Source organism: Crotalus tigris, unplaced genomic scaffold (genome assembly GCF_016545835.1).
Source record: "Crotalus tigris isolate CLP2741 ecotype Arizona unplaced genomic scaffold, ASM1654583v1 scf7180000024370.6872682, whole genome shotgun sequence".
Classification (NCBI taxonomy): domain Eukaryota; kingdom Metazoa; phylum Chordata; class Lepidosauria; order Squamata; family Viperidae; genus Crotalus; species Crotalus tigris.
The window spans coordinates 3947969-3969467 of record NW_024100540.1 but is presented as its reverse complement, the minus strand read 5'-3'; the positions used below and the strand labels follow the sequence as shown (position 1 = coordinate 3969467).

Sequence of the window (21499 nt, the reverse complement as noted above, 5' to 3'; positions counted from 1 at the left end):
GAAATGCATGTGCTCCGCACAGGAGAATTGTTTTGAGAGAGTGCGCCGCGTGCAAGTGGCTTTGTTTACTTCTTACCAAAACATGACACGGCACACATGCACGCATTAGACTCACTTTTTTTCTTCAATTTATTTGTGTCCTCCTTCTCATTGTAAAAAAGTTGGTCACCTTAGCAATAATATAAACCATAGTATTTGCCGTCAGCTAATGCCTGATCAGCTGGATTTCTACTGCCACTTACAATGCAATGTTAAACTTTGCTTTGTTCAGACACCTAAATAAGAAGCCTCATTATTTACAAGTTACTCATGACTGGAAGCCACATCATTACAGTTCTGATATCAAATGGAAAGCCAGCATTTTTTTTATTTTTTGACTGAATGTTGCCTCAGGTTAGGGAGTATGGCCCAGTCCAGACTATCAGATTTAAACTATGGCTTAGAAAACGAGCATCAGATCTAAACATATTAGCTGCTTTCCTCCTTTATATAATTCTAGAGACTGAGAATTTTTACTTGCCTTCCAACTAAACTTCTCTGTCATGTATAGAATTAGAAATCAGCCATCTAGTCAATGAGGCAATAGAAAATAAGAAAGGATTCCAAAGTGATAAGCCACAGGCTGTGCTACAACTTATATTATCATCCATCACTTCTGCTTCACTGGAGTTTAGTGAGATTAGTGGGACAGGTGGTGGGGGGAAAGCAGACGATAAAGCTTCACATCAATGCAATGTAGGTTCTGCACTTTTATAATGTGTCATGATGTCACACATGTATACAAAAAGGGCAGATCTAACTTACATACAATCCCTTTATGGCATCTTGAAGGGCCTTATTGACTTAAATATTGTTTTCTTCTGTTAATTTCTAAACAAGAAACCCACACAAATTAGAACACTGAATTAAAAATAGCTAACTAGGACCAGTCCATAATTTTATTTGTTGTCTAGCTTGGATCTCATCTTGAAATTCTCCTGCTTGAGCAGGGGGTTGGACTAGATGGCCTACAAGGTCCCTTCCAACTCTGAAATTCTGTATTGCTAAATCTTCACACTCCTCCTTTGTACCCTAACAGGGAAGACTAATACCCAAGTCCAAGGCTCAAAATGCCTGAAAAATAGTTTACACAATCACTGAAAACAATCCACCCTCTCACTGGATTAATCTGATCAGCAATATTTTTCCTTAATTTACCCCAGGCCTCTAATAGCCAAGTGCTTTTTCTAGAAATGTGCTCATCCTTCCCATCTCTCCACCCCAAAATATAAAAGGCGAGCTGAGGGGGCAGGGATGGTGAGGAAAACTGCACCACTTTCAAGGAACGCCCTCCTGACTAACAGCCATTTTGTGAAAGAGTTTATGATAGGGTCTCAGAATCCCAGTCGTACCTATGGTTTAAGAAAGCTGGGAGCCTCTGCTGGGTGTGGTTTTTTAAATATTGCTATCTTAAGGAAGGATTAAATTTCTAGAAGACTTGCTAACTCTTGTCAAATTCTATCATCCCTGAAAAGGAAGCTTCCTTTACTTACTTTTTCCCAATAGATAAACCCAAATAATAATAATTTTGATCCTGCAACAAATTAACAAAAATTCATGAACAGAACATTTTTTGTGTTTGGCCCCACTCACAGTTCTTAAGAAGCAAGTCAGATTTAGAAGTGGTCTCCAATTTTGAGCATGCTCATATTTTTGATTCAGGAAATTTCTAACTTTTGATACACTAATCATTGCCAATAGGACCAAGGAGGAAATGTGGAAAATTCTTTCTATGAACTACATTCAACAAAGAAATCTAATAAAATTATTTTCATTTGTTTTGGTTTTTTTTTACAACTTTGAATGCCTTATTGGTAGAAAAGCAGGTTATAAATCAGGATAAGAAATAAGAGAGTACTATAAATAAGTAGTGAATAAATGAAATATTTATCATTAGCTCATATCATTTTAAAAAATATTTATTATTGTATTTCTTTATTCTGGAAAGCTGTTCACCTTTCAAAGAATATAAAAATATTTCAAGTTAATAATGTGGTTTTTTTTAAGAGAGAGATCTTGTTGACGGCTGGCCAGGAATGAGAGAGAAGTTATATTTAATATTTAGGCAGCAGATCTGAAGACTTGGCCACTGTCCATTGTCATCTCCTTTTACCTCTTTTTGATGTTAGAGAGCTTCAAAAGAATAGATTGCAGGAGTTCACATTGGTTACTAAAACAGATTTCTCTAAAACTGTGCCACAATTCTATCACTAAGGTCAGAATTCTTCACTGTCCAAGAAGGAATTATCAAAATTTATATCAGCCCTGAGATACCCTTCCAGGAGCCATAGAATTGCACTCTTCTGTAGGATTATAATCTCAGAAACAAAAGGGAAAAGAGATCTTTTTGAAAAGACATCTTGTATACATTTATCAGCTGTCAAAAGACAACAGAAGATGCTTAAAAGAAGTGCATAAGATAAGCAGTTCCATAGAATTCATACTTGTGACAGCTGCCGTTTATCAATTTTATTTCCATGTTGTGCAATAGCAAGTGTTAGATCTGCAAAGCCAAAGCTTGGCAATCACAACAAATATTATTGTAGTAACATACAATAATATTTGTTGTTGTTATTGCCAAGCTTTGGATTCACACAATTGTTTTCTCCCATCTTGATGTGATTTTTTTTTCCAGTGGGGAAATCCATATGTAAGCCAAGTTGAAAGATAGTTGCAACTCCCAGCTATTATTCAAAACACTGATGGTTAATTAATTAATTGCATGTATTTTTTTTACCACTCAACTGTAATGATTCTTGCAGGTTTGTAACAAACATAGCTGAAGTCCAGGGGAAGCAAAACATGGAGCAGATTAATAAAACATACCTGCAGAATGTGTTTTGAAGGAGCTTTTTCAGACCTTAACTATGACAGTCAGGTCTGAGTGCACTTGCTTGTATGATCAAAATACCACACTTCATACTTAAGAGGGAATGTCAGAAAGCACACTTTTTTCTTTGCAGAAATATAAATGCATTAAAAGGGAAGCCTTTTAAAAGTGAAAACTTCAAAAATGTTCCAAGGAGGATGGAAAATGGAATGTAGCCCTAGTGGACAGGATAGGACAGTGATGGCGAAACTTTTAGAGACTGAGTGCCCAAACTGCAACGCAAACCCCACTTATTTATTGCTGAGCAAACCCCACTTATTTATTGCTGAGCATGGCTGTGGTGGTCATGGCAGACTGGATGGCTGTGGCCAAGGTGGGCATGGTCACCTAGATGTTGATCGTGGGGAGGGACGCCTGTGGGGGCCGGGCAGGGTTGGGGGAGATCCAGGGGGTATCTGGCAGGTGGGGCAGTGGGTAGGAGGCTTGTCCTTTAGGGTGAGGCGAGGTAAGGCGAGGCAGGGCGGGGGTGCGATTGTCACAGGGCAAGGCGAAGCTGGGGTAGCTGCTGCCTGCCACCATCACCCTCCACACACAGAGGCCAGCGAGCGCATGGGGGCCAACAGTGTCTGTCAGCAGCTCCACAGCCCTGAGCTGGATGGCCGGCCAACAGCTGAGGAGGCAATGCAGTGGGTTGTACCCAGGAAAAGAAGAGCATGCAAGGCCAGGAGGGATGGGACCGGGGGGGAGGGAAACCAGCCATGCTGGGATGCATCCAGCCATGTGGGACCTCGGTGAGTTAGCGGGCAGCTGGTTGAAGAGGGACAGTTGCCATCTCCGAGGCATGGCATGCGTGCCCACAGATAGGGCTCTGAGTGCCACCTCTGGCACGCGTGCCATAGGTTCGCCACCACTGGGATAGGAGGAAAGGCCAATGTAGAGATTGGGAAGGGGAGAGGATAGGAAAAACAGAAAGGACCATTAGAATTTAAAATGCTCCATACAGAACTGCAAAATGTTGCACCTTCTATTTTTGTATACCTATATACATTCCTCACAATCTATATGTGCTGAGCTGGTTTCCTTCCTATTTAAAGAGCAGACAGCAATAGCGCAATATAACTTATTTAGTTTTATATTATGTGCTTTAGGAGGGCAGCATTCTTTAAAACAATGCTACCTTCACCTCAATCAAATTAGTGGTGATTTAACTTGGTGCTGAGAAACCAGCTCTCTAGGGGCTCCAATAGTCTTCTCATATTCCACATTTCCTATCCAAGAGTTACATTTAAAACTGGGTGGAATCTCACCCAAATATGTAACTAAAAGCTTCTTTCACTCTGTCCTCTGCCTTCTTTTTAAAACTTTTTAACATCCACCCTCCAATTTAGCATCAGAAAGGAACAAGTGAAGCTCTGATGTGGATGCATTCATATAAATCAGCATGGCCAGTAAGGAAACCATAATCAGTAAGGATTTATATACAATTTATTTCTACTAATATATGTACAAAAGCAGATTTTAAATAATAGCCATAATTTACAGAAGAAAAACCACAGCTCTTATCACAATGACCAGTCATCCACTAAATCTGGATTTGTCCAGTTCTTAATTTTTGACTGACTCTTTCAGAGCTCTTCATTCTCTCTTTTTCCCCCAAGGCCTTTTAATTACACTTGCATTGCACACTCATTCAGATAGAAAACACCTTCAAAGAGAGGATGCATTTAGTGAAATTTGGCACATAGCTTCTATAATGTATACACAGAAGTGGAAATATAAGTTAGATTTGCTGTCCTGAGACAAGAAATCTGATAGTAAGGAAAGAACAACAGGGAAAAATATATTATACAGCTAATCCTCATTTAGCAACCATAGTTGGTATGGGCAAGTTGGTTATTAAACAAAATAATTGCTGACTGAATTGTGCTAATGATCTTACTGCAGCTTTTCTTTGCTTTACAAGTCTGCAAGGGTCAGAAATGCAAGGACAGGTTGCACAGCTACTTTTGCACTTTAATAACCCAACTGAATTCTGTATCTCTAGTGAAGAGTAAATTAATCTTGACAGCTTGGTTTTTGTAACATGCTTGCTTGCGAAGATGTTTCAAAGATTTCATACTTTTTCTGCCATTTTGGCTAGTCCTAATTAAGATATTAGAGGTGGCAACAATCCTTTGGCTTTGAATCCTCATCCTCATCCTTTCCTCCTTTGTAACACAACAGTTATTCTACTAAGACAGATATGTCAAACACAAGGCCCGGGGGCCGGATGCGCCCGCGAAGTAGTTTTATGTGGCCCGCGAAGCTAGCCTGGGAACAGTGAGGGAACGGCCCCTACTGCCTTGGCCCTGGCCCAGGCCGGCTGGGAGCCAATGTACAATTTTGTGGTGGCCATTTATGCTGAAATGCATTCAATCTTAGGTTCACAAGGCCATCTCGAAACAGCGAGGAACCAGCCCCTGCCATGTCGCCCCCCCCCAGGTGCATGCTGGGGAGGTGTCACCCTTTGTGAGGAATGAAGAAATGCACCATTGCCTGGAAGTGGCCAGCAAATGGCCCTCGCCTACTTTACATATCTGGCTTGATGGGCTCCGGCAGAGAGGTTTCAGCAGGCAGTGAGGCTCCTCCAGTGGACCATGCCTTGGCACTTGCCCTGATCCCACCCACCTCTGCCAGAGATCCTCAGATCTGTTCCACTCCTGCCCAGGCCCCACAGGCACCCTTGAATCAAACGATGTAGAGCTGGCCATGCTCACCCACTAGGCCACACCCACTCCATCCACACTCACCCTGGCCACACCCACCCAGCCCTCTGAGGGCAACCGCAGTGCTGATGCAGCCCTCAATGAAATTGAATTTGACACCCCTGTACTAAGATCTGGCATCCACTTTGTCTCACTTACTTGGCTACCTCTTTTTCCAGAAAAGGGTAAGCTGCTTTGGGACCATCTATCAGACAGTTGCTTTTTGACCTGGGAAAAAAAATTGGGCAGAATCTATTGTTGCTGGCAGAAATAAGCATTGAACAGATTTGTATTTTGCAGAGAAACCTGAGAATGAGACTTAATCAACAGCAACCTTCAATCAGAATAGAGATGGAAGGGACATTGGGGGTCTTCTAGTCCAACGGTCTGCTCAAGCACCCACAACTTCTAGGAGCAAGTTATTCCACTGGTTAATTGTCCTCACTGGGACAGTTAGGAAGTTTCTCCTTAAATTCCAGGTTGCTTCTCTCCTTGAGAGAAGCAACTTTCCTTCTATCAAAATCAACTGGAGAGACTGGCATTTGGACTGGATCAGAAAGAAAATGGAAAGAATATTTAAAAGGCAAAATAAAGCACTTAATCCTCCCCCTGCTGCTCTCTGTCTCTCATCTTTCCTGTCCTTTTGCTGCCACACACTCTTCACACTTCAGAACTTATTTTAGGCAGGCTAATGAATCCCAGATGTCTAAGGAAAGGCAGCAGGAGATGCGGTTATTCCATTTGCGGCTTCACATGGCTTCCCTGACAACCTCTTGTGTGAGACCAGCCAAGTGGGAACAACCTAATCAAGTGGAACCCAAAGAGTCTGCTGCTCTGTCATGGTGTGTGGGTGAAGGAAACAGTCAGGATCAAAAACAGCCAGGTGGTTGTTTCCCCCTCCCCCACCCTCATCTGTCTCCGAGTGAAACTGGCCTACTAGGAATTTGCTTGAAGAGCAAACTGTGCAAGCATAAGAAAGCAGCTCTCAAAGCCATGGCTAATATACCTCAGGCTGCCATTCTATGCCACATGGTTCAAGGCTTTTCAAGGTGGATTTGGGAATAGAAGGGGACAACTGACTGAAATTCTGATTCATTCAAACGCTAATCCTTTCCCACGTTTTCAGCAATGAAGCACTCTAGGCATCTGTAATCATTATCCTATCTCCCCAAAATTGTTGGAAAGGATAGAAATGTTCCCCCCAGCTTGGGTTTCTCGGAAAAAAAGCAGAATATGAATGCAAATTAGTACATAAACCCCCAATAGTCCATTAAGAAAATGAACTAGACTACTGTTTCAACCAGTTCAATGGCGTTACCTCTCCTATACATGCATCGCTGAAAAAAATTGAAAAAAAAAACAGAACAAAGGGTTGGGTGGGTGTTCCCACAAAGCAGAGTTTTGCATGAACCAAATGTTCTCATCATTAAATTGTGATACATTGGCCCACTACCCTTGTCCTCAGACTGGATGACTTAATCATTTTATATTGTTTGCACCATTTTTATTGTATTGAAAGAAAAATCTTCATCAGGGTCCAGTCCAAGCTGGGAATAAACAAAATGGAGACTGCTTTAGAAAGAAGGTTGCAGTTTATTGAAGAGGAAAGCCAGACAGAAAGATGGCTGTGGGAAAAACTGACCACATGTAGTTGGGAGTGGGGTTTTTTATATCTTCTGGGGCTTTTGAGATTGTTTCCTGTTCCTGTTTGAGGCTTTGTATTTCCTGTGTCATGTACTTTGACCTGAGTCTGAGTGTGCCCTTTTGGTATTGATGGGTTAATCCTATTATGTCCCCAAAGGTCATGTCTTTTAGAGTTTGGGTGGGGTATGTATATTTTAGGTGTCTTTGTCTTCCTAATCTCTTCAGTTTCTAGCTGGAAGGCTCCAACCTTTCTGAAAGATTGTTAAATTTGTATTTCTAAAAGCTGGCCTATGCTGAGTTTTCTAGCTGGGTGTAGGAGAAGTTTCTGCCTTTTTAATATTCCCCAAAATATTTCTTTCTCTGGATTCCTCCCACAATTGCTTACACTGTTTTTATTGTAAGTTCCTGTGGGGATAATTTGAAAATTTAACAACACATCATATAAAATGAATGAATAAATGAATGCTTGGCAGAGTTTTATACATTGACTTAAAGTGAGCTAAAGGGATAATCATCTCTAAAGAGACTTAAAAGTATCATCCTGGGGAATATATTGGCTAAAATAAAAGCACTAGGCTTGGTTTAAACTAGCAGGCAAATTTTCAGTGAAAGGAAGTGATAAATATGGTGATGTGCATTCACCCCAGCAGCTCTTCCACATAAAAGTAGATTTACTTTTACTTTACTTCCACAGTAAAATCACTTGAAGTTCAGCCTTCTTCCAGTTTTAAAATGCTCCCATATAAAATGGCTCCCCAAAATTCATTAAAAAAATTTACTTTTCTGCTGGCATGATTACAATTCGTCTGGAAGCTAACATTGTGGTAGAAGCTGTCCTAATGATGTGAGAAAAATGGCATCCAGGTCTCCCTCTTAAAATCCTTACTTTTAAGGCTTTCACTTCACTTCCATTGCTCTTTCCTCCCCACCCACCCCAAAACACACTGGGACATATTGTTTTCCAAACTAACTTGGCACTCTTCTCTCTTTGGTATTGTGCAGATTTTTTGTCAACTTCCCATCTGCCAAGCAGTACTTCAGCCAGTTCAAGCACATGGAAGATCCACTAGAGATGGAAAGAAGCCTGCAGCTGCGGAAACATGCCAGGAGGGTTATGGGGGCTATTAATAGCGTGGTGGAGAACATATATGATTCAGAAAAGGTCTCTTCTGTGCTAGCTCTGGTGGGCAAGGCACATGCGGTCAAGCACAAAGTCGACCCTGTCTACTTCAAGGTAAGAGAAAAACCATGTTCTTGAACATTGATAAGAAACCCCCAAACCAAATAAAGCAGACATAAAATGGTAATAATGACTGGCTAATAGTCCTTGGCAATTTCAAATTTGGCGCTTTAATATCTCAAAAGTATTTAAATGATGAAGAATCTCCATCTAATTCTAATAACAGAAACTATATATCATTTTGCGGTGTAATCATCAATATTCAGTTTACTTGTAAGATCCACAAACAACGAAATGTGTACATTAGGGGCTTGTGTTTACAATCATTCCCATTTGTTTTAACATTTGGATTGAGTTGAGATTGTCTGCAATATCCTAAGAGTACCTATAAGGGAAAGGCAGAGACCAGCAAATACATATACCGTACTTTCCGGCGTATAAGACGACATTTGCAAGCTTTAAAATTGGCGCCAAAGACGGGGGTCGTCTTATACGCCGGAATATACGGTACATTTTTTTCCATTAATCATTCTACAGGGAAGCAGCAAACTCAGACTTGAATTAATTGCTGTTTTCCAAAAACATTTTTTTTTTAAATTGTGGGTTAAGGACTATTTAAAAGGTTACTCAGGTTGTCATTTTCAGATGGAGAAGACTATAGAGTGTCTTTCTGTCCTTCAGAAGTCTTTTACTTGAATGGAAAATACTGCAGTTATATAATGCCACTCTTTAGAGATTATTATTTTGTGTCTTTTTCCAGGATTGATTTCCTCTGTCAGTTCTGAGGAACTATATTCTTTCTGCTAAAAAATCTCAAATCAACGAGCCCTTATTTGCTCATGCCCTTTGACCCAAGCTATTGATTTTGACTGAAATAGAGCACTTGGAGCAACTTCACCTTACTGCAGATCTGTTTCTATTGATTTTGAAATCTAGATCTATCATTGGCCACAATTCTAGTTGATGACTGATGGATGAGACTATGATTGTCCTTCAGCACTGAGACAGTTTTATTTCAGCCACTAGTTCTCATAAATATGTGTGAATTTAGTTCAAAGTATATATACATACACATATATATACATATACACATACACACACATATGGCTGATTTGTCAGAATGCCAACTTTCCAGGAACTCCTTAGCATTTTTGGATTTGGCTTGATCTAAAATATCAATAATTTCCCAGTTGAAACACTAAAGATTATAGCAGTCACAATGCAGAACAGACAGGAAGAAGATTGGCAGAACACATTCCAGAATATCAGCTAGCAATCAGATACAAATTACCTTGTTGTGATATATATGCTTTAAATTAGCAGGGCATATTGTTATAAAGATAAAAAAAACCAAACCAAAAAGCTTAGCTGGCATGGCACAAAGCATTTTCTTTTCTTTCTAAAACTGTCACTAGTTATTTTTGAGCAATAAGGTGGTAGCTAAAGTCCAGATTTGGTTTGTTTGTTTTATCTAAAGTGTGTCCCGACCCAGAAAAAAGTTAAGTGGTAAATTGAAAAAAGATAAAACAGTCTCAGCCTTTTACAGTGAATAATGAATATTTGCAACATACTTTTAAAATATCAGACCTGCCCACAGATCTGGCTATTCTGTCAAAATTGGTGCCTTTTGTGATTGTTGTGCTTGAAACTTCCAATTAGATTTTCAGATACAAACATGAAGCTAGGGACACCAGCTATAAGTTATATGATGAATGCTCTCATATATTTTATTTTTAGTCTCTTTTATGCTGTAATTCTATTATTTCTAATCTATAGCGAACAGGGGGGAAGGGGGGACTACTTGCAGTCTCTCCTGGATAGAAATACTTTGGTTAGAGTTTATTTATGCAATGGGAATCTTCAACCAGGATTGTTGTAGTGAACTGCAAGTGGACTATATCTGAAGGCAGACCAGGTGGGAGGTTGTGCATACTTTGAAAGTGATTCAGAAGTGCTTTAGATGTGGTGTGTATGCAGCACTTCCCTGCAGTTTATTCAAACACACCCATCTTTTTTTTTTCAGACTTCTGTATGAGTCCACTGCTTAAGAATCTTTCTGATTCCTTAAAGAAAAACATATTTTTTTAGGTTTTTGAAGAAGCCCGGAAAAAGGCTGTTTTCATAAATAGCAAAATAAAATAAAATACTGCCCTCACATGAAGGCTGAAGCACTTGCCGAATCATTTTTCAGTTCCAGGGGTTAGCACAAAAGGCAGGTGCTAAAGTACTAATTAGAACTAGTAATTGAAACACATCTCACTTGGGTAGAAAATAGTCCCCGTCCAGTTTGAATGGAAAGACTTAATTTTAAGGTAGCTACTGAAAAAAAATCTGCTTCTAGATGAGCTATCCCATGACTCTTTATTGACTAAAGAAGCTGTTTTCTTAATAATTTTTATATCTGTTGGTGATAGTTTTTGGGGCTCCTGCTTGCAGAATTTTCTTGGCATGTAGTTTTTCCAACATCAAGAAAACACTTTCCTAATTCCCTTGCTTTTATTAAGTATTTGGTCGTCTAATTTTATCGCTGATTTTGTTCTATTGATTTGATTTTGATAATATGTTGTGTTGCCATCCAAACAGTCTGTTCTATAGTTCCCTCAGTGCAAGCTGTGGTGCAACTTTGGAGCTGAAATTCAGAGTCCCACAGGTTGCTGAAATGACCATGTAGGACATGTCAGATGATGAGGAAAATAGTACACAAGCCCAACTTTAATATAACTAAATGCTTACTTTTCAAGTTATAAGCACCGAATCACTAAAATGAGTAATTCATAAAACAGTCGCAACTTTTGATCACATTAACCTGCCTTGTTGAATAGTAGAAAATGTGCTGTGCTCAAGCTTGAATATCCAAAGTGTTTCTTCTGCGTCATTTTCAATGGGTGCATTGCCTCACCACACATGTTCAGAGCATCAAGGACAAATCTCATTTTGCCCCCTGTAGTCTACTAAAAATGGACAAGAAATTGTAAGGATAAAATGGCTATGAGGTAAAGGAGAACTTCTAGTTTTGTACTTCTGAATTGAAATAACCTAGTCATCTAAGATGATTAGGAAAGATCAATAAATTTAAGACCTTTATACCCATGCCCTAAAATTATTTAGGTACACTCCTTAGCCCAGTGATGGCGAACCTTTTGGAGACCAAGTGCCCAAACTGCAACCCAAAACCCACTTATGCATCATCAGGTACCCGGTGGGTGTGGCCCATAGGCTGGGTGTGGTCAATTGGGTAGGTGGGTGTGGCCCATTGGGTGGGCGTGGCTGTGGTGGTAATGGCAGACTGGGTGGGACTAAAAAGTTCAATCAATCAATTCCAACTTTGCAAGATCTTATTTTCCCTGCGAGAAGTTGAAATTGACTGATTGATTGAACCTTTTTTTTTTTTGCACACGACGGTGGAGGCTTAAAGTGAAAAGGTTTTATAAAACCCAGCTGAAGGCCTAGGACTGGGGTGACGGCACTTGTGCCCACAGAGAGAGCTCTGAGTGCCGTCTCTGGCATCTGTGCCATAGGTTCGCCACCACTGCCTTAGCCTACAATAACCTACCAAGGAATGAAAGAGTTATAGTCTAAAATCCCAGGGAAGCATAATATTAAGGAAGAGTGCTTTTATGTTATTATTAATTACCTTGTCATTCATCTACTGGGTATTGTACAGAAAGTGAGAATAAATGTCCATTATGGCAGCACACAGCCAAAGCAATGGCAGTTAAAAAGGGGGGAGGGGCTAACGATCATGCTTTGTTTTGAAACTACAGAGGAGAATGAGAAATCCTGTTCTCCTAACTTTTCCTCTTCGTCCTTCTCCCAGATTCTGACTGGCATCATACTGGAAGTGCTTGTGGAAGAGTACACCAATGAGTTCAGTGCTCCAGAGGTTCAGAGAGCCTGGGCCAAGATGAGGAGCCTCATCTACACTCATGTGACGGCTGCATACAAGGAGGTGGGCTGGATGCACTTTCCAAACTCAATAATGGGAGTGTAATATGGCAGGGCAGGCTTGGGATTCCTGCACAATTTCATCCTAATTCTCATGACCCATCACCCCTTCACTCTACTTGCAATGGGCTCATACACATAACTCTGCAGGTATTTAAGAAGAAGTCTGAAAAATACTTCTTTAGAAGTATTAAGTACTTCTTTAGAGAGTTAGACAATTATAGGTACTGTACTGCAGCGGTCCCCAATCTTTTTGGCTTTGTGGATTGGTGAGGGGAAGAGGGGATGGTTCCGCACAAGTGGTGGGTGACCACGTGCAGCTCCATTTGCACAAGCAGCAGGCATACGTGCCCACCTGCCACTCACATAAATGGAGTTTCATGAGTATGCTGAGCATTGGGGATCCCTGTTGTACTGTACTAGCATTAGTAATCATGTAAGAATGGAAAGCCAGCATAAAGAAGATGAAATGCGTTCAGTTGTGACTTTTAGAATTGCCAGATTTGTTAATAATACAGTGCTAGGATATATGAACCCATACTATATGGATCTTGTAAAGAATCTTGTAGCACAGTAGTTGGTAACTGTATAAACCTTTGTGGATCTGAGTCCTTTTCATCACATAAAGTGAACATTGATCCACAAATCACGCAATAAATCTTTTCTTTTAAAGTATCGCAAGAGTCTTTATTTGCTTCAGCAGAAGCCAGTTACCATTCTAAAAGCTATTAGTTTATGGTAATAGCTTTCAGAATGTATTTATTTCAGATTTACTTATTTCAGCTTGATGTTAACAGAGGTATTTAATTCAGAATCCATCAAGAAAAAAGTGGAATTCTACAAATCTTCCACTGATGGATGAACATGAGGTCTTATTAGACTGGTAATTTTCACTACCATACACATGACTTGTCTGCAGTCTTTCTACAGCCCAGAAAATACAATTCATACAGTGGAATTATAAAATAGCTTAATCTTTCTTAGAGCAAACCCTAGCTCAAAATTAAATCCTCCCAGATTATAAATAATAAGAAATCAGGTGATCTCTGCCCAAGTCCATCTCTCTCCAAACTCAAGTTATATTTTTATTCCTTCACTGATGCTGATTCGTTTACAGTTTTTCAAAGCTGTGATTCATCTCAGTGATCTACTTAGGTGGCAAAGCATGTCAGTTTTGGCCTATTTTCAGAGGTATTAGAGGAGTGCACTGGGATTCCCCCTTCCAGTATTGATTCATACTGGGTTAGACAGAACAAAGAATTAGTCAGCCAGGCTGATGTAGAAAGTGAATCTGCCAAGGCTCTGGATGCTCTCCCAGAGACAATGCTGCCTCCACAATGAATCAGCCCATGGTAGGCAGGGCAGTTTTTAAAGTGGCAGATACGAAAAGCAGTAACTGAAAGAAAGACAAGGAAAATATAATGATGGGGCGATATTGTTTGACTCTTCCTGAGCCATTTGAAAAATCTGGTTTAACTGGATAGGATAAGCTTGCTATATATAAGTGCAGGTAGAACTGTCCCCTGCCTGGAAGGCTCGCTGCTAACTAAGGTTGGCCTAGTGACTGAGGTCAGATCTCAAGAGTTGGGGTCCCTCTCTGCAAGGTTTCAGTTCAGCTGTATTTTTTCCATACTGCTAAGAATTGGAAGGATTCTTTCACTCAATACTGCTGAATAGTTTGCCCATTTGGATTCTGGTTTAGTCATCTCAAAAGCCTGACATAAGAATGAAGGGATACCATAGCTCTGCCTTATTGAAAACAATACAGACAGTCCTCGACTTACAACCGTTCGAAGTTACAACGGCACCGGAAAAAGTGACTTAGGATCATTTTTTTTCACACTTATGAGTGTTGCGGCATCCCCGTGGTCACTGATCAAAATTCAGAGCGCTCAGCAACAGACTCATATTTATGACAGTGGCAGCGTCCTGGGGGGGGGTGTCACGTGATCCCCTTCTGTAACCTTCTGACAGACAAAGTCAATGGGGAAGTCAGGTTCACTTAGCCAACTGTATTAGTAATTTACAACTGCAGTGATTCAATTAGCAACTGTGGCAAGAAAGGTTGTAAAATGGGGCAAAACTCCCTTAACAAATGTCTCACTTAAAGTTGAGGATGACCTGTATAGGCAGGCTAAATGATGTCAAAGAAACAGCAGGAGCACATGCATTCCCATTCCCAAAATAGTTGATTTTAGTTGCTGAAAGTATTTTAAATCAGCAGTGCACTGCTTGAGATCCTTGGGCTGCATAAGGTCCCCCCCCCCCGCCGCAAAAAGCCCTGGATTCCACCTCCCAAGATCCACCAATTAGTCAATCATAATGTGATAAACCAGATCAATTATTTTACTTGCAGACATTTAACTGCAGTACCCAACTAGGTAATATGATCATTGCAAGTCAGTTTCCTGATGGTGGCTAACAGTGGCTAGCACTGATGATATTCATATCCAACCACGTTTGTAGGAATACCAGGCAACTTACATGCAATAAAATTAAAAACTACACAAGGAAACTCTAATACCATCTTTAAAATCCTACAGTTAAAATATTATAACATGTTGCAGTTACTTAAGATCCAAAGCTTTTTGAAAAGCCAAGTCTTAAAAGCTCTCCTACGATTAGCCGTTCCCAAATCTCTTGAGGCAAATTATTCCATAAGAATGGGTCTGTCACTGAAACGGACTCATTCAGACTCACTCAAATCTGGAGTTCTCCTCTACTTAAACACTTAGAGGATCCTGCAATATTTTCTCCCAGGGTGATCCAACACAACGGGAAGAACCGCACACTCACTCGCATTGATGATGTTACCTACTTGTTAAAAAAAAACATAGGTAAAAAATAAAGCTGTTGAAGTTTTATAATTTCCTCATTACGATTCAGTGTTTGAATAAATTGATCCTAAAGTAAGCCACCCCATATTGTCAATTCTTGCCTCTCCATTGTTACATAATTGATTCAGTGGCATAGAGCTGACAAATGTCATTAAGTCAACTTTTAAAGTCTGGAACAGCACCATTCAGGAGCAGTGATGGCACAGTGGTTAGAATGCAGTACCTCAGGCTAATTCTACTGACTGCTGACTGCCAGCAATTCAGCATTTTGATCCTCACTGGCTCAAGGTTGACTCAGCCTTCCATCCTTTCAAGATTGCTAAAAGAGGACCCAGATTGTTGAGGGCAAAAGGCTGACTCTGTAAACCACTTAGAGACAGCCTAAGTGCTATTGCTATTCATCCATGACTTCGCAACTGCTTTTTTTTTTTTTTGCTGCAGTCCAAACTTAATACAGGTAGTCCAAAATTTCCGTTGCTGAGTGAGACATTTGTTGTGAGTTTGGCCCCGTTTTATGACCTGTCTTGCCAGAGTTGTTAAGTGAATCACTGCAGTTGTTAAGTTAGTGACATGGTTGTTAAGTGAATCTGTTGTCCCCATTGACTTTGCTTGTCAGAAGGTCACAGAGGGTGATCACAAAATCCCAGGACATGGCAATCGTCCTAAATATGAGTCAGCTGCCAAGTGTCTGAATTTTGACCATGTGACCATGGGAAGGCTGCAACAGTCCTAAGGGTGAAAAAATGATCATAAGTCATTTTTTCAGTGCTGTTGTAACCTTGAATGGTCGCTAAATGAACTGTTGTAAGTCAAGGACTACCTGCATTTCTCTCAAATTCTTCACAGACTGAAAGACTTCAGATCTGGGGGATATACTTTAGCAAAACTTTAATATCTTTAGCTATTAACCGCCTTCCAAGAACCTTGTTCAGTATAGTAATGGTACCAAAACAATAGCGTATTAGAAGCAGATGTGCCTTTGAGATAGACGCCAAACTTCCTTCCAATTTATGTCTCCAACATAGACAAGATAAAAGCCAATATATTTAAAACATATTTCGAAAACTTCAATAAACCCTCCCTCTTTTTTTCTCCTTTTTGGTGAACTAATCAATTTTTAAGTCTTAAGAAACATAACTAGCATTTCTTAAGGCCAATGAATCTATTCATTGGGAAATATAAAATACTCCAATTCTCTATTCCAAATTTCTTGTATGCCAGAGATTCAAGACTTTTAAATCTTTCAATCCAAATTACCCACCTATTCCCCCCCCCCATCCTAAGTAAGTCCATCTTCTCTTGCCATATGGGAGGCTGGCTACCAACCCCTCATAGCAAGTAAAGCAAATTAAAACAGGTGTTGCCTCAAAACTCCAGCACCCCAAGTTTGGTGGCGCTGATAAGAACTTGATCCATGAATTTGAGAGACATAGTTTTATCCTTGCAAAGAGGCTGCTTTGTCCACCCAAAAATATGAATTACCAAGTAATTCAGGCAAAGCAAAAAGGGTGGGGGTGATTCTTTTTATAAGGTACAGAAACAAATGATTCATTTATTTAGTATATGTGATACATCAGAAAGCAGGCGATCAAGCAAGAAAGAACATGTGAGACTTGAACAATAGAAAACATCGATGCTAGATAACATTCCACAAGTGGCAAATTTATAAGTTATTTTATTCTTTCCAAACTAGGTTTGCATCTTTCTTAAAACTTGCAAGTATATTCAGGGACTTTTAGAATATGCTCTGTATTCTTTAGTGCTGAAAAGACACATTCTCACATACCAAAAGAAATGTCCTTGGCTAAGAAGAAAGAAATGTGTTTTCCTGAAGTTAAAAAAGAGGCCTACACTGCCATGTTAAAAATGCTAATATCACCTTTTAAAATGCTAATAATGTAGCCTAAAATTCCAGGTAACAGAGGGATGGTTGGGACAAGCTGCAGCTTTTGCTAAGAGAAAATGAAAGAAGCAATTTATTTAACAGGGGGTGGCTTAATACAGTACTGACCAGTTTGAGAGATAAAGGTTGGGGGAGAGAATTTTGTATTCTTAGTGTAATAATCACACTAAAAGTCCAGGCTAAATTCATAAAATATTTCATCCAGCTGAAGAATGTTCAATTAAAATTGGGGGGTTTACTCCAGACCAGAATGAAATGTATGTCTAAGATAAATGGAATTATATACTACCCCTGGAATGAGACAGTCAGAAATTCCTGATACCATTAAACATACACACACACACACACACACACCCCACATAATGTCTGATTTCAAACAGTAATTATCAAGACTTTTTTTTCCAGTTTATATTTCGCCTCTCCCAGTTCAAGCAAGGATAGACAGAAGGTTGGCTTCAACACATTTGTGTGTGCCATACAGACAGTTTTTAAAAAAGAAAATTACATTTCTCTGTTTATTTTTAAATTAAAACTACGGTATTATGAAGAAAGTCATGGAAATTGAATGGCTGTATGCTTTAAAATATCAGAAGAAGCTGGAGATTAAGTTCAGGAACAGATTATGAGCAAAAAAAAAAAAAAATCAGATGGGAGTTCTTACCTATCATAGGAGGGAAAATAATGCAAACCATCCTCCAGCAGATCATCCACTTTTTTTGTCACAAGGATTCTCCAGTGAAAAATATTTCTGACAAGATGACACCAGTCAGACTGAACATCCAGATTCTCCTTGATTGTGTTCAACTGGGGAGGTCTTCACTCTTTTAAACCAGATATCTCACTTCAGCCCACCTATAGAGAAATTGGGGTGAGGAGGGAGAGAACATTTTTGAATTTTTCTGCCCCCAAACCTAGAATTACAATGCTTGTCACACCCTTGTGTGCATTCTGAAATGCAACTGAGAGCTGTGCAACTTTGCATGTGGGTAAAGTTTAATAAGGATATCTCTTATTAAACCAATGAAACCAAAACTCTAATTTCTATATTTTATTTATTTATATTTTATTTTTACATTTTTGTCAGATGATGGACATGTGTTTATCCCAAACATGTTTAAGCTGATGACTAACCCACCACCTCCGATGGAAGTTGGTTCCAAGCTTCCACTCCTCTTTCTATGAAATAATACTTTTTAACATTACTTCTGAACCTCCCTCCTGTCAGTATTAAAACCTTAATTTGGGAATACTTAATACCCTGAAATTTGAATGCATGGGACCACATTTCTTTGGCAATTTTAAATGCTGCAGTAATGAGATTTCATATCAGCAGACATTCTTAAATAAGTGACACCCCTCAACTCAGTTAAGCCCTTAAAATGTGGATTTGCCTGGGATTTTGATTTCAGCACATGTTCAGAATATACTACCAAGAAATTATTCTTTTTTTAAAAAAAATTAAACAAATTTTATTAAATGTACATTTTAAAAACAAAAATGGACATGATTCAACTTCCCTGGCTTCAACAGTGCTATTAGTATTACCTTATGTTACAGAAAGAAAAACAGAAACTTAAAATATATTCTTTAACAGGACAGAGTATAACAAACTGTGCGTATAACATCTGTAAATTTTTTGATAAACCATCTTTCAATCTTCAACATTGCATTTACATATCTTTCAGTTGTGCCCTAATATAAGTACTAATAAGAAGTCCTTACGATATCAACTAGTCAATCGATAGTCATCTCAGTGATTCTCCTTATCTCTAACCAATCGTGCAAATTTTTCCAAATTTCATAATACTCTGTTTCAGTTTTATTTTTCATCTCTAGAGTTAACCTGTCCATTTTGGCGCAGGATAAAATTTTATTTATTATTTCTTTACCAAGAAATTATTCAAGAGAGTGGATCTGGACCTCCAACTGCATGTTAATAGGCAGCCTGTCACTCTCCTCTTCCACTCCTCCTTTTCTTTCTTTTTTTCCTGAGCAGTAACCTCAGTTCTATAGAACTTACAGAATAACTGAAAACCAGCCTCTCTGAGGAGATTTTTGCTTTCCCAAGTTAAAGAAAAACCTCCGTCTCTGGGTCTAGCCAGGAAATCATGAATTATCTAGTGGCAAAACCGACTTTCCTAACACACCTTTGGTGAAATAATAAACACCTGTAAGGAATCCTGTAAGTCAATCATTGCTCACCATCCAGGTGACCAGCAAGAAAGTACAAAATATTTTCACCTCTTCTTTGTTGTATAAATAAGATTATAGGGGAGAAGCTTTGCAGGGAAGCAAGATCTGAATTTGATCTATTCAATTCTGACAGTATTAGGTCAGTTTATTACTGTATATGGTTTAGGAGACACAGCTTAATCATTCACACGTTAGTGTTGTCACTTCTACCGTCTCAAGGTGTTAAATACAGGTAGTTCTCGACTTACAAAAGTGACTTATGACCCCTTTTCACATTTATCACCATTGCAGCCTTCCCATGATCAGGTGATCAAAATTCAGATGGTTGGCAACTGACTCATATTTATGACAGTTGCAATGTCCCAGAGTTATGTGATCACCTTTTGCAACTTTCTGACAAGCAAAGTCAACGGGGACGCCAGATTCACTTAACAATGGTGTTACTAACTTAACAACTGCAGTGACTCACTTAACAACTGTAGCAAGAATAGTCGTAAAATGAGGCAAAACTCACTTAACAAATGTCTCGCTTAGCAACAGAAATTTGGGGCTGTCTTGTGGTCGTAAGTTGAGGATTACCTATACACACAAAGAATCCTATAAGCCAGTAATTGCCCATCATCCAGTTGACCAGTAAATAAGATCAAAATATCCATTTGGTGGCCTATCTGAGCTACCAGAAACCCAGGAAATCACAACACAAAATCCCTTCACACAAAAGGGAAATAACCTTAATTTACTAATATACTGTTCCTATTGACACTTTCAGTACATGAGAAGGAAATCTGGCAGCCAAGACTCTGTTCCTTTGTCATATTTAAAAGAAAAAGATATTTGCACACTGTAAGGATAAGCCTGTCAGATTTTTTTTTTCAATTTTTACAAGATTCGTATTTTCCCCAATATAGTAATAATGGTTACTGCTTGTAACTTGTGATGGCTGGAGTCTAGGAAACATATGTCAGTGGACACATACTAGAATCCAGATGCTGTAGGTTTTTTGGGGCGGGGCAGTTAGGGGGGGAGATGAATGACTGCCTTGAGTCAAGGGCCAGAAAATGAGATGAGGTAGGAGGTGCCACAATGGGGAAACAGGTTTCCTATAAACTCTGCAGAATTATAGTCTAGCTTTTACAGTGTTTCTCAACCTTGACAATTTTAAGGCATGTGGACTTCAACTCCCAGAATTCCACAGCCAGCAATGTGGAATTGCCTTAAAATTATCAAGGTTGAGAAACACTGTGACAAGGGAGACCCAGCTTTGCTACAGGTTAAAGTAAATCTATGCAGAATCAGAAATGATTAACTGTCCAACCCAGCTGATAAATTGGATAAATGTCTATGAATTTTGCTGTAAAATAGTCATGTCAAAGTGTCTTCAATACCACAAAATGATATAGTATTTGTAGCATAAAAAAAGGAACGGTTGGAAGCATGTATGACAGAATACTGAGCCAGACTTTTTTCCTGTTTTTTTTTAATGTGTGAACAATACTGTGTGTAACACATCTCCAATATTGAGCATTTCTGATTGGCTAAATGTATATACTGCCTTAATTCAATCTGGGCAGTAATAATTACAGCAATAGTGCAATGTGGCCTATTGGGTGGGGAACCCCTCTTCCATCACCTTTAAAAGGCAGATTTGCAGAATCAATGCCACCTACAAAGACTTTCTAATCAGGACAAGACTATTATGAAGAAACTCCTTTAAAAAACCTTGAGAAATACAAAGGAATCCCAAAAATATTATAAGGTTTAAATGAAAATTTTAGTGAGGTTCTGGATTGCCCATGCTTTCACAAAACATTTACTTAGGGAATTGGAAGTTTCCAAAAACAATTCTGGACTGAAAGCATGTTATAAATCCATTTGGACCTCACAGCAGAATAAAGAAGATTGACAAAACAGAACATCAAGTAACTCTGCATGCTCACACTAAGTTTATCTTCAGATGTAAGCCGTCCAAGGGTTTTCATCACTCTGGAAGATGTTGACATGTTAAATTTTCAGTAATAAGAATAATAAATGTTTTCAGAAGAGCCCTGGGGGGATTTCAGTTGGGTTCCAGAATTCAAGAGTTTCTCATTCAAGCAACTTTTTGATGTTGTCTCAGCCATGGTTCTCCAAGCAGATATTCCATGGAAGAAATTGTATTGAGATCCCCTAACTACATTTTGAGGG

At 39.2% G+C, this 21499-nt stretch overlaps 1 protein-coding gene across 4 annotated transcripts in view; it reads left to right on the top strand.

Moving 5' to 3' along the window:
- CYGB (cytoglobin) overlaps positions 1 to 21499 on the top strand; it is an 82597-nt gene that overhangs the window by 32757 nt on the left and 28341 nt on the right. For 3 of the 4 annotated variants that reach the window (XM_039328018.1, XM_039328016.1, XM_039328017.1), the window contains 2 exons: positions 8260 to 8491; positions 12255 to 12386. In XM_039328018.1, the coding sequence (XP_039183952.1) occupies positions 8260 to 8491; positions 12255 to 12386 (364 nt within the window). Of the gene's footprint in view, positions 1 to 8259; positions 8492 to 12254; positions 13042 to 21499 lie in introns of those variants that run through there. The other variant, XM_039328019.1, reaches the window with a different exon arrangement.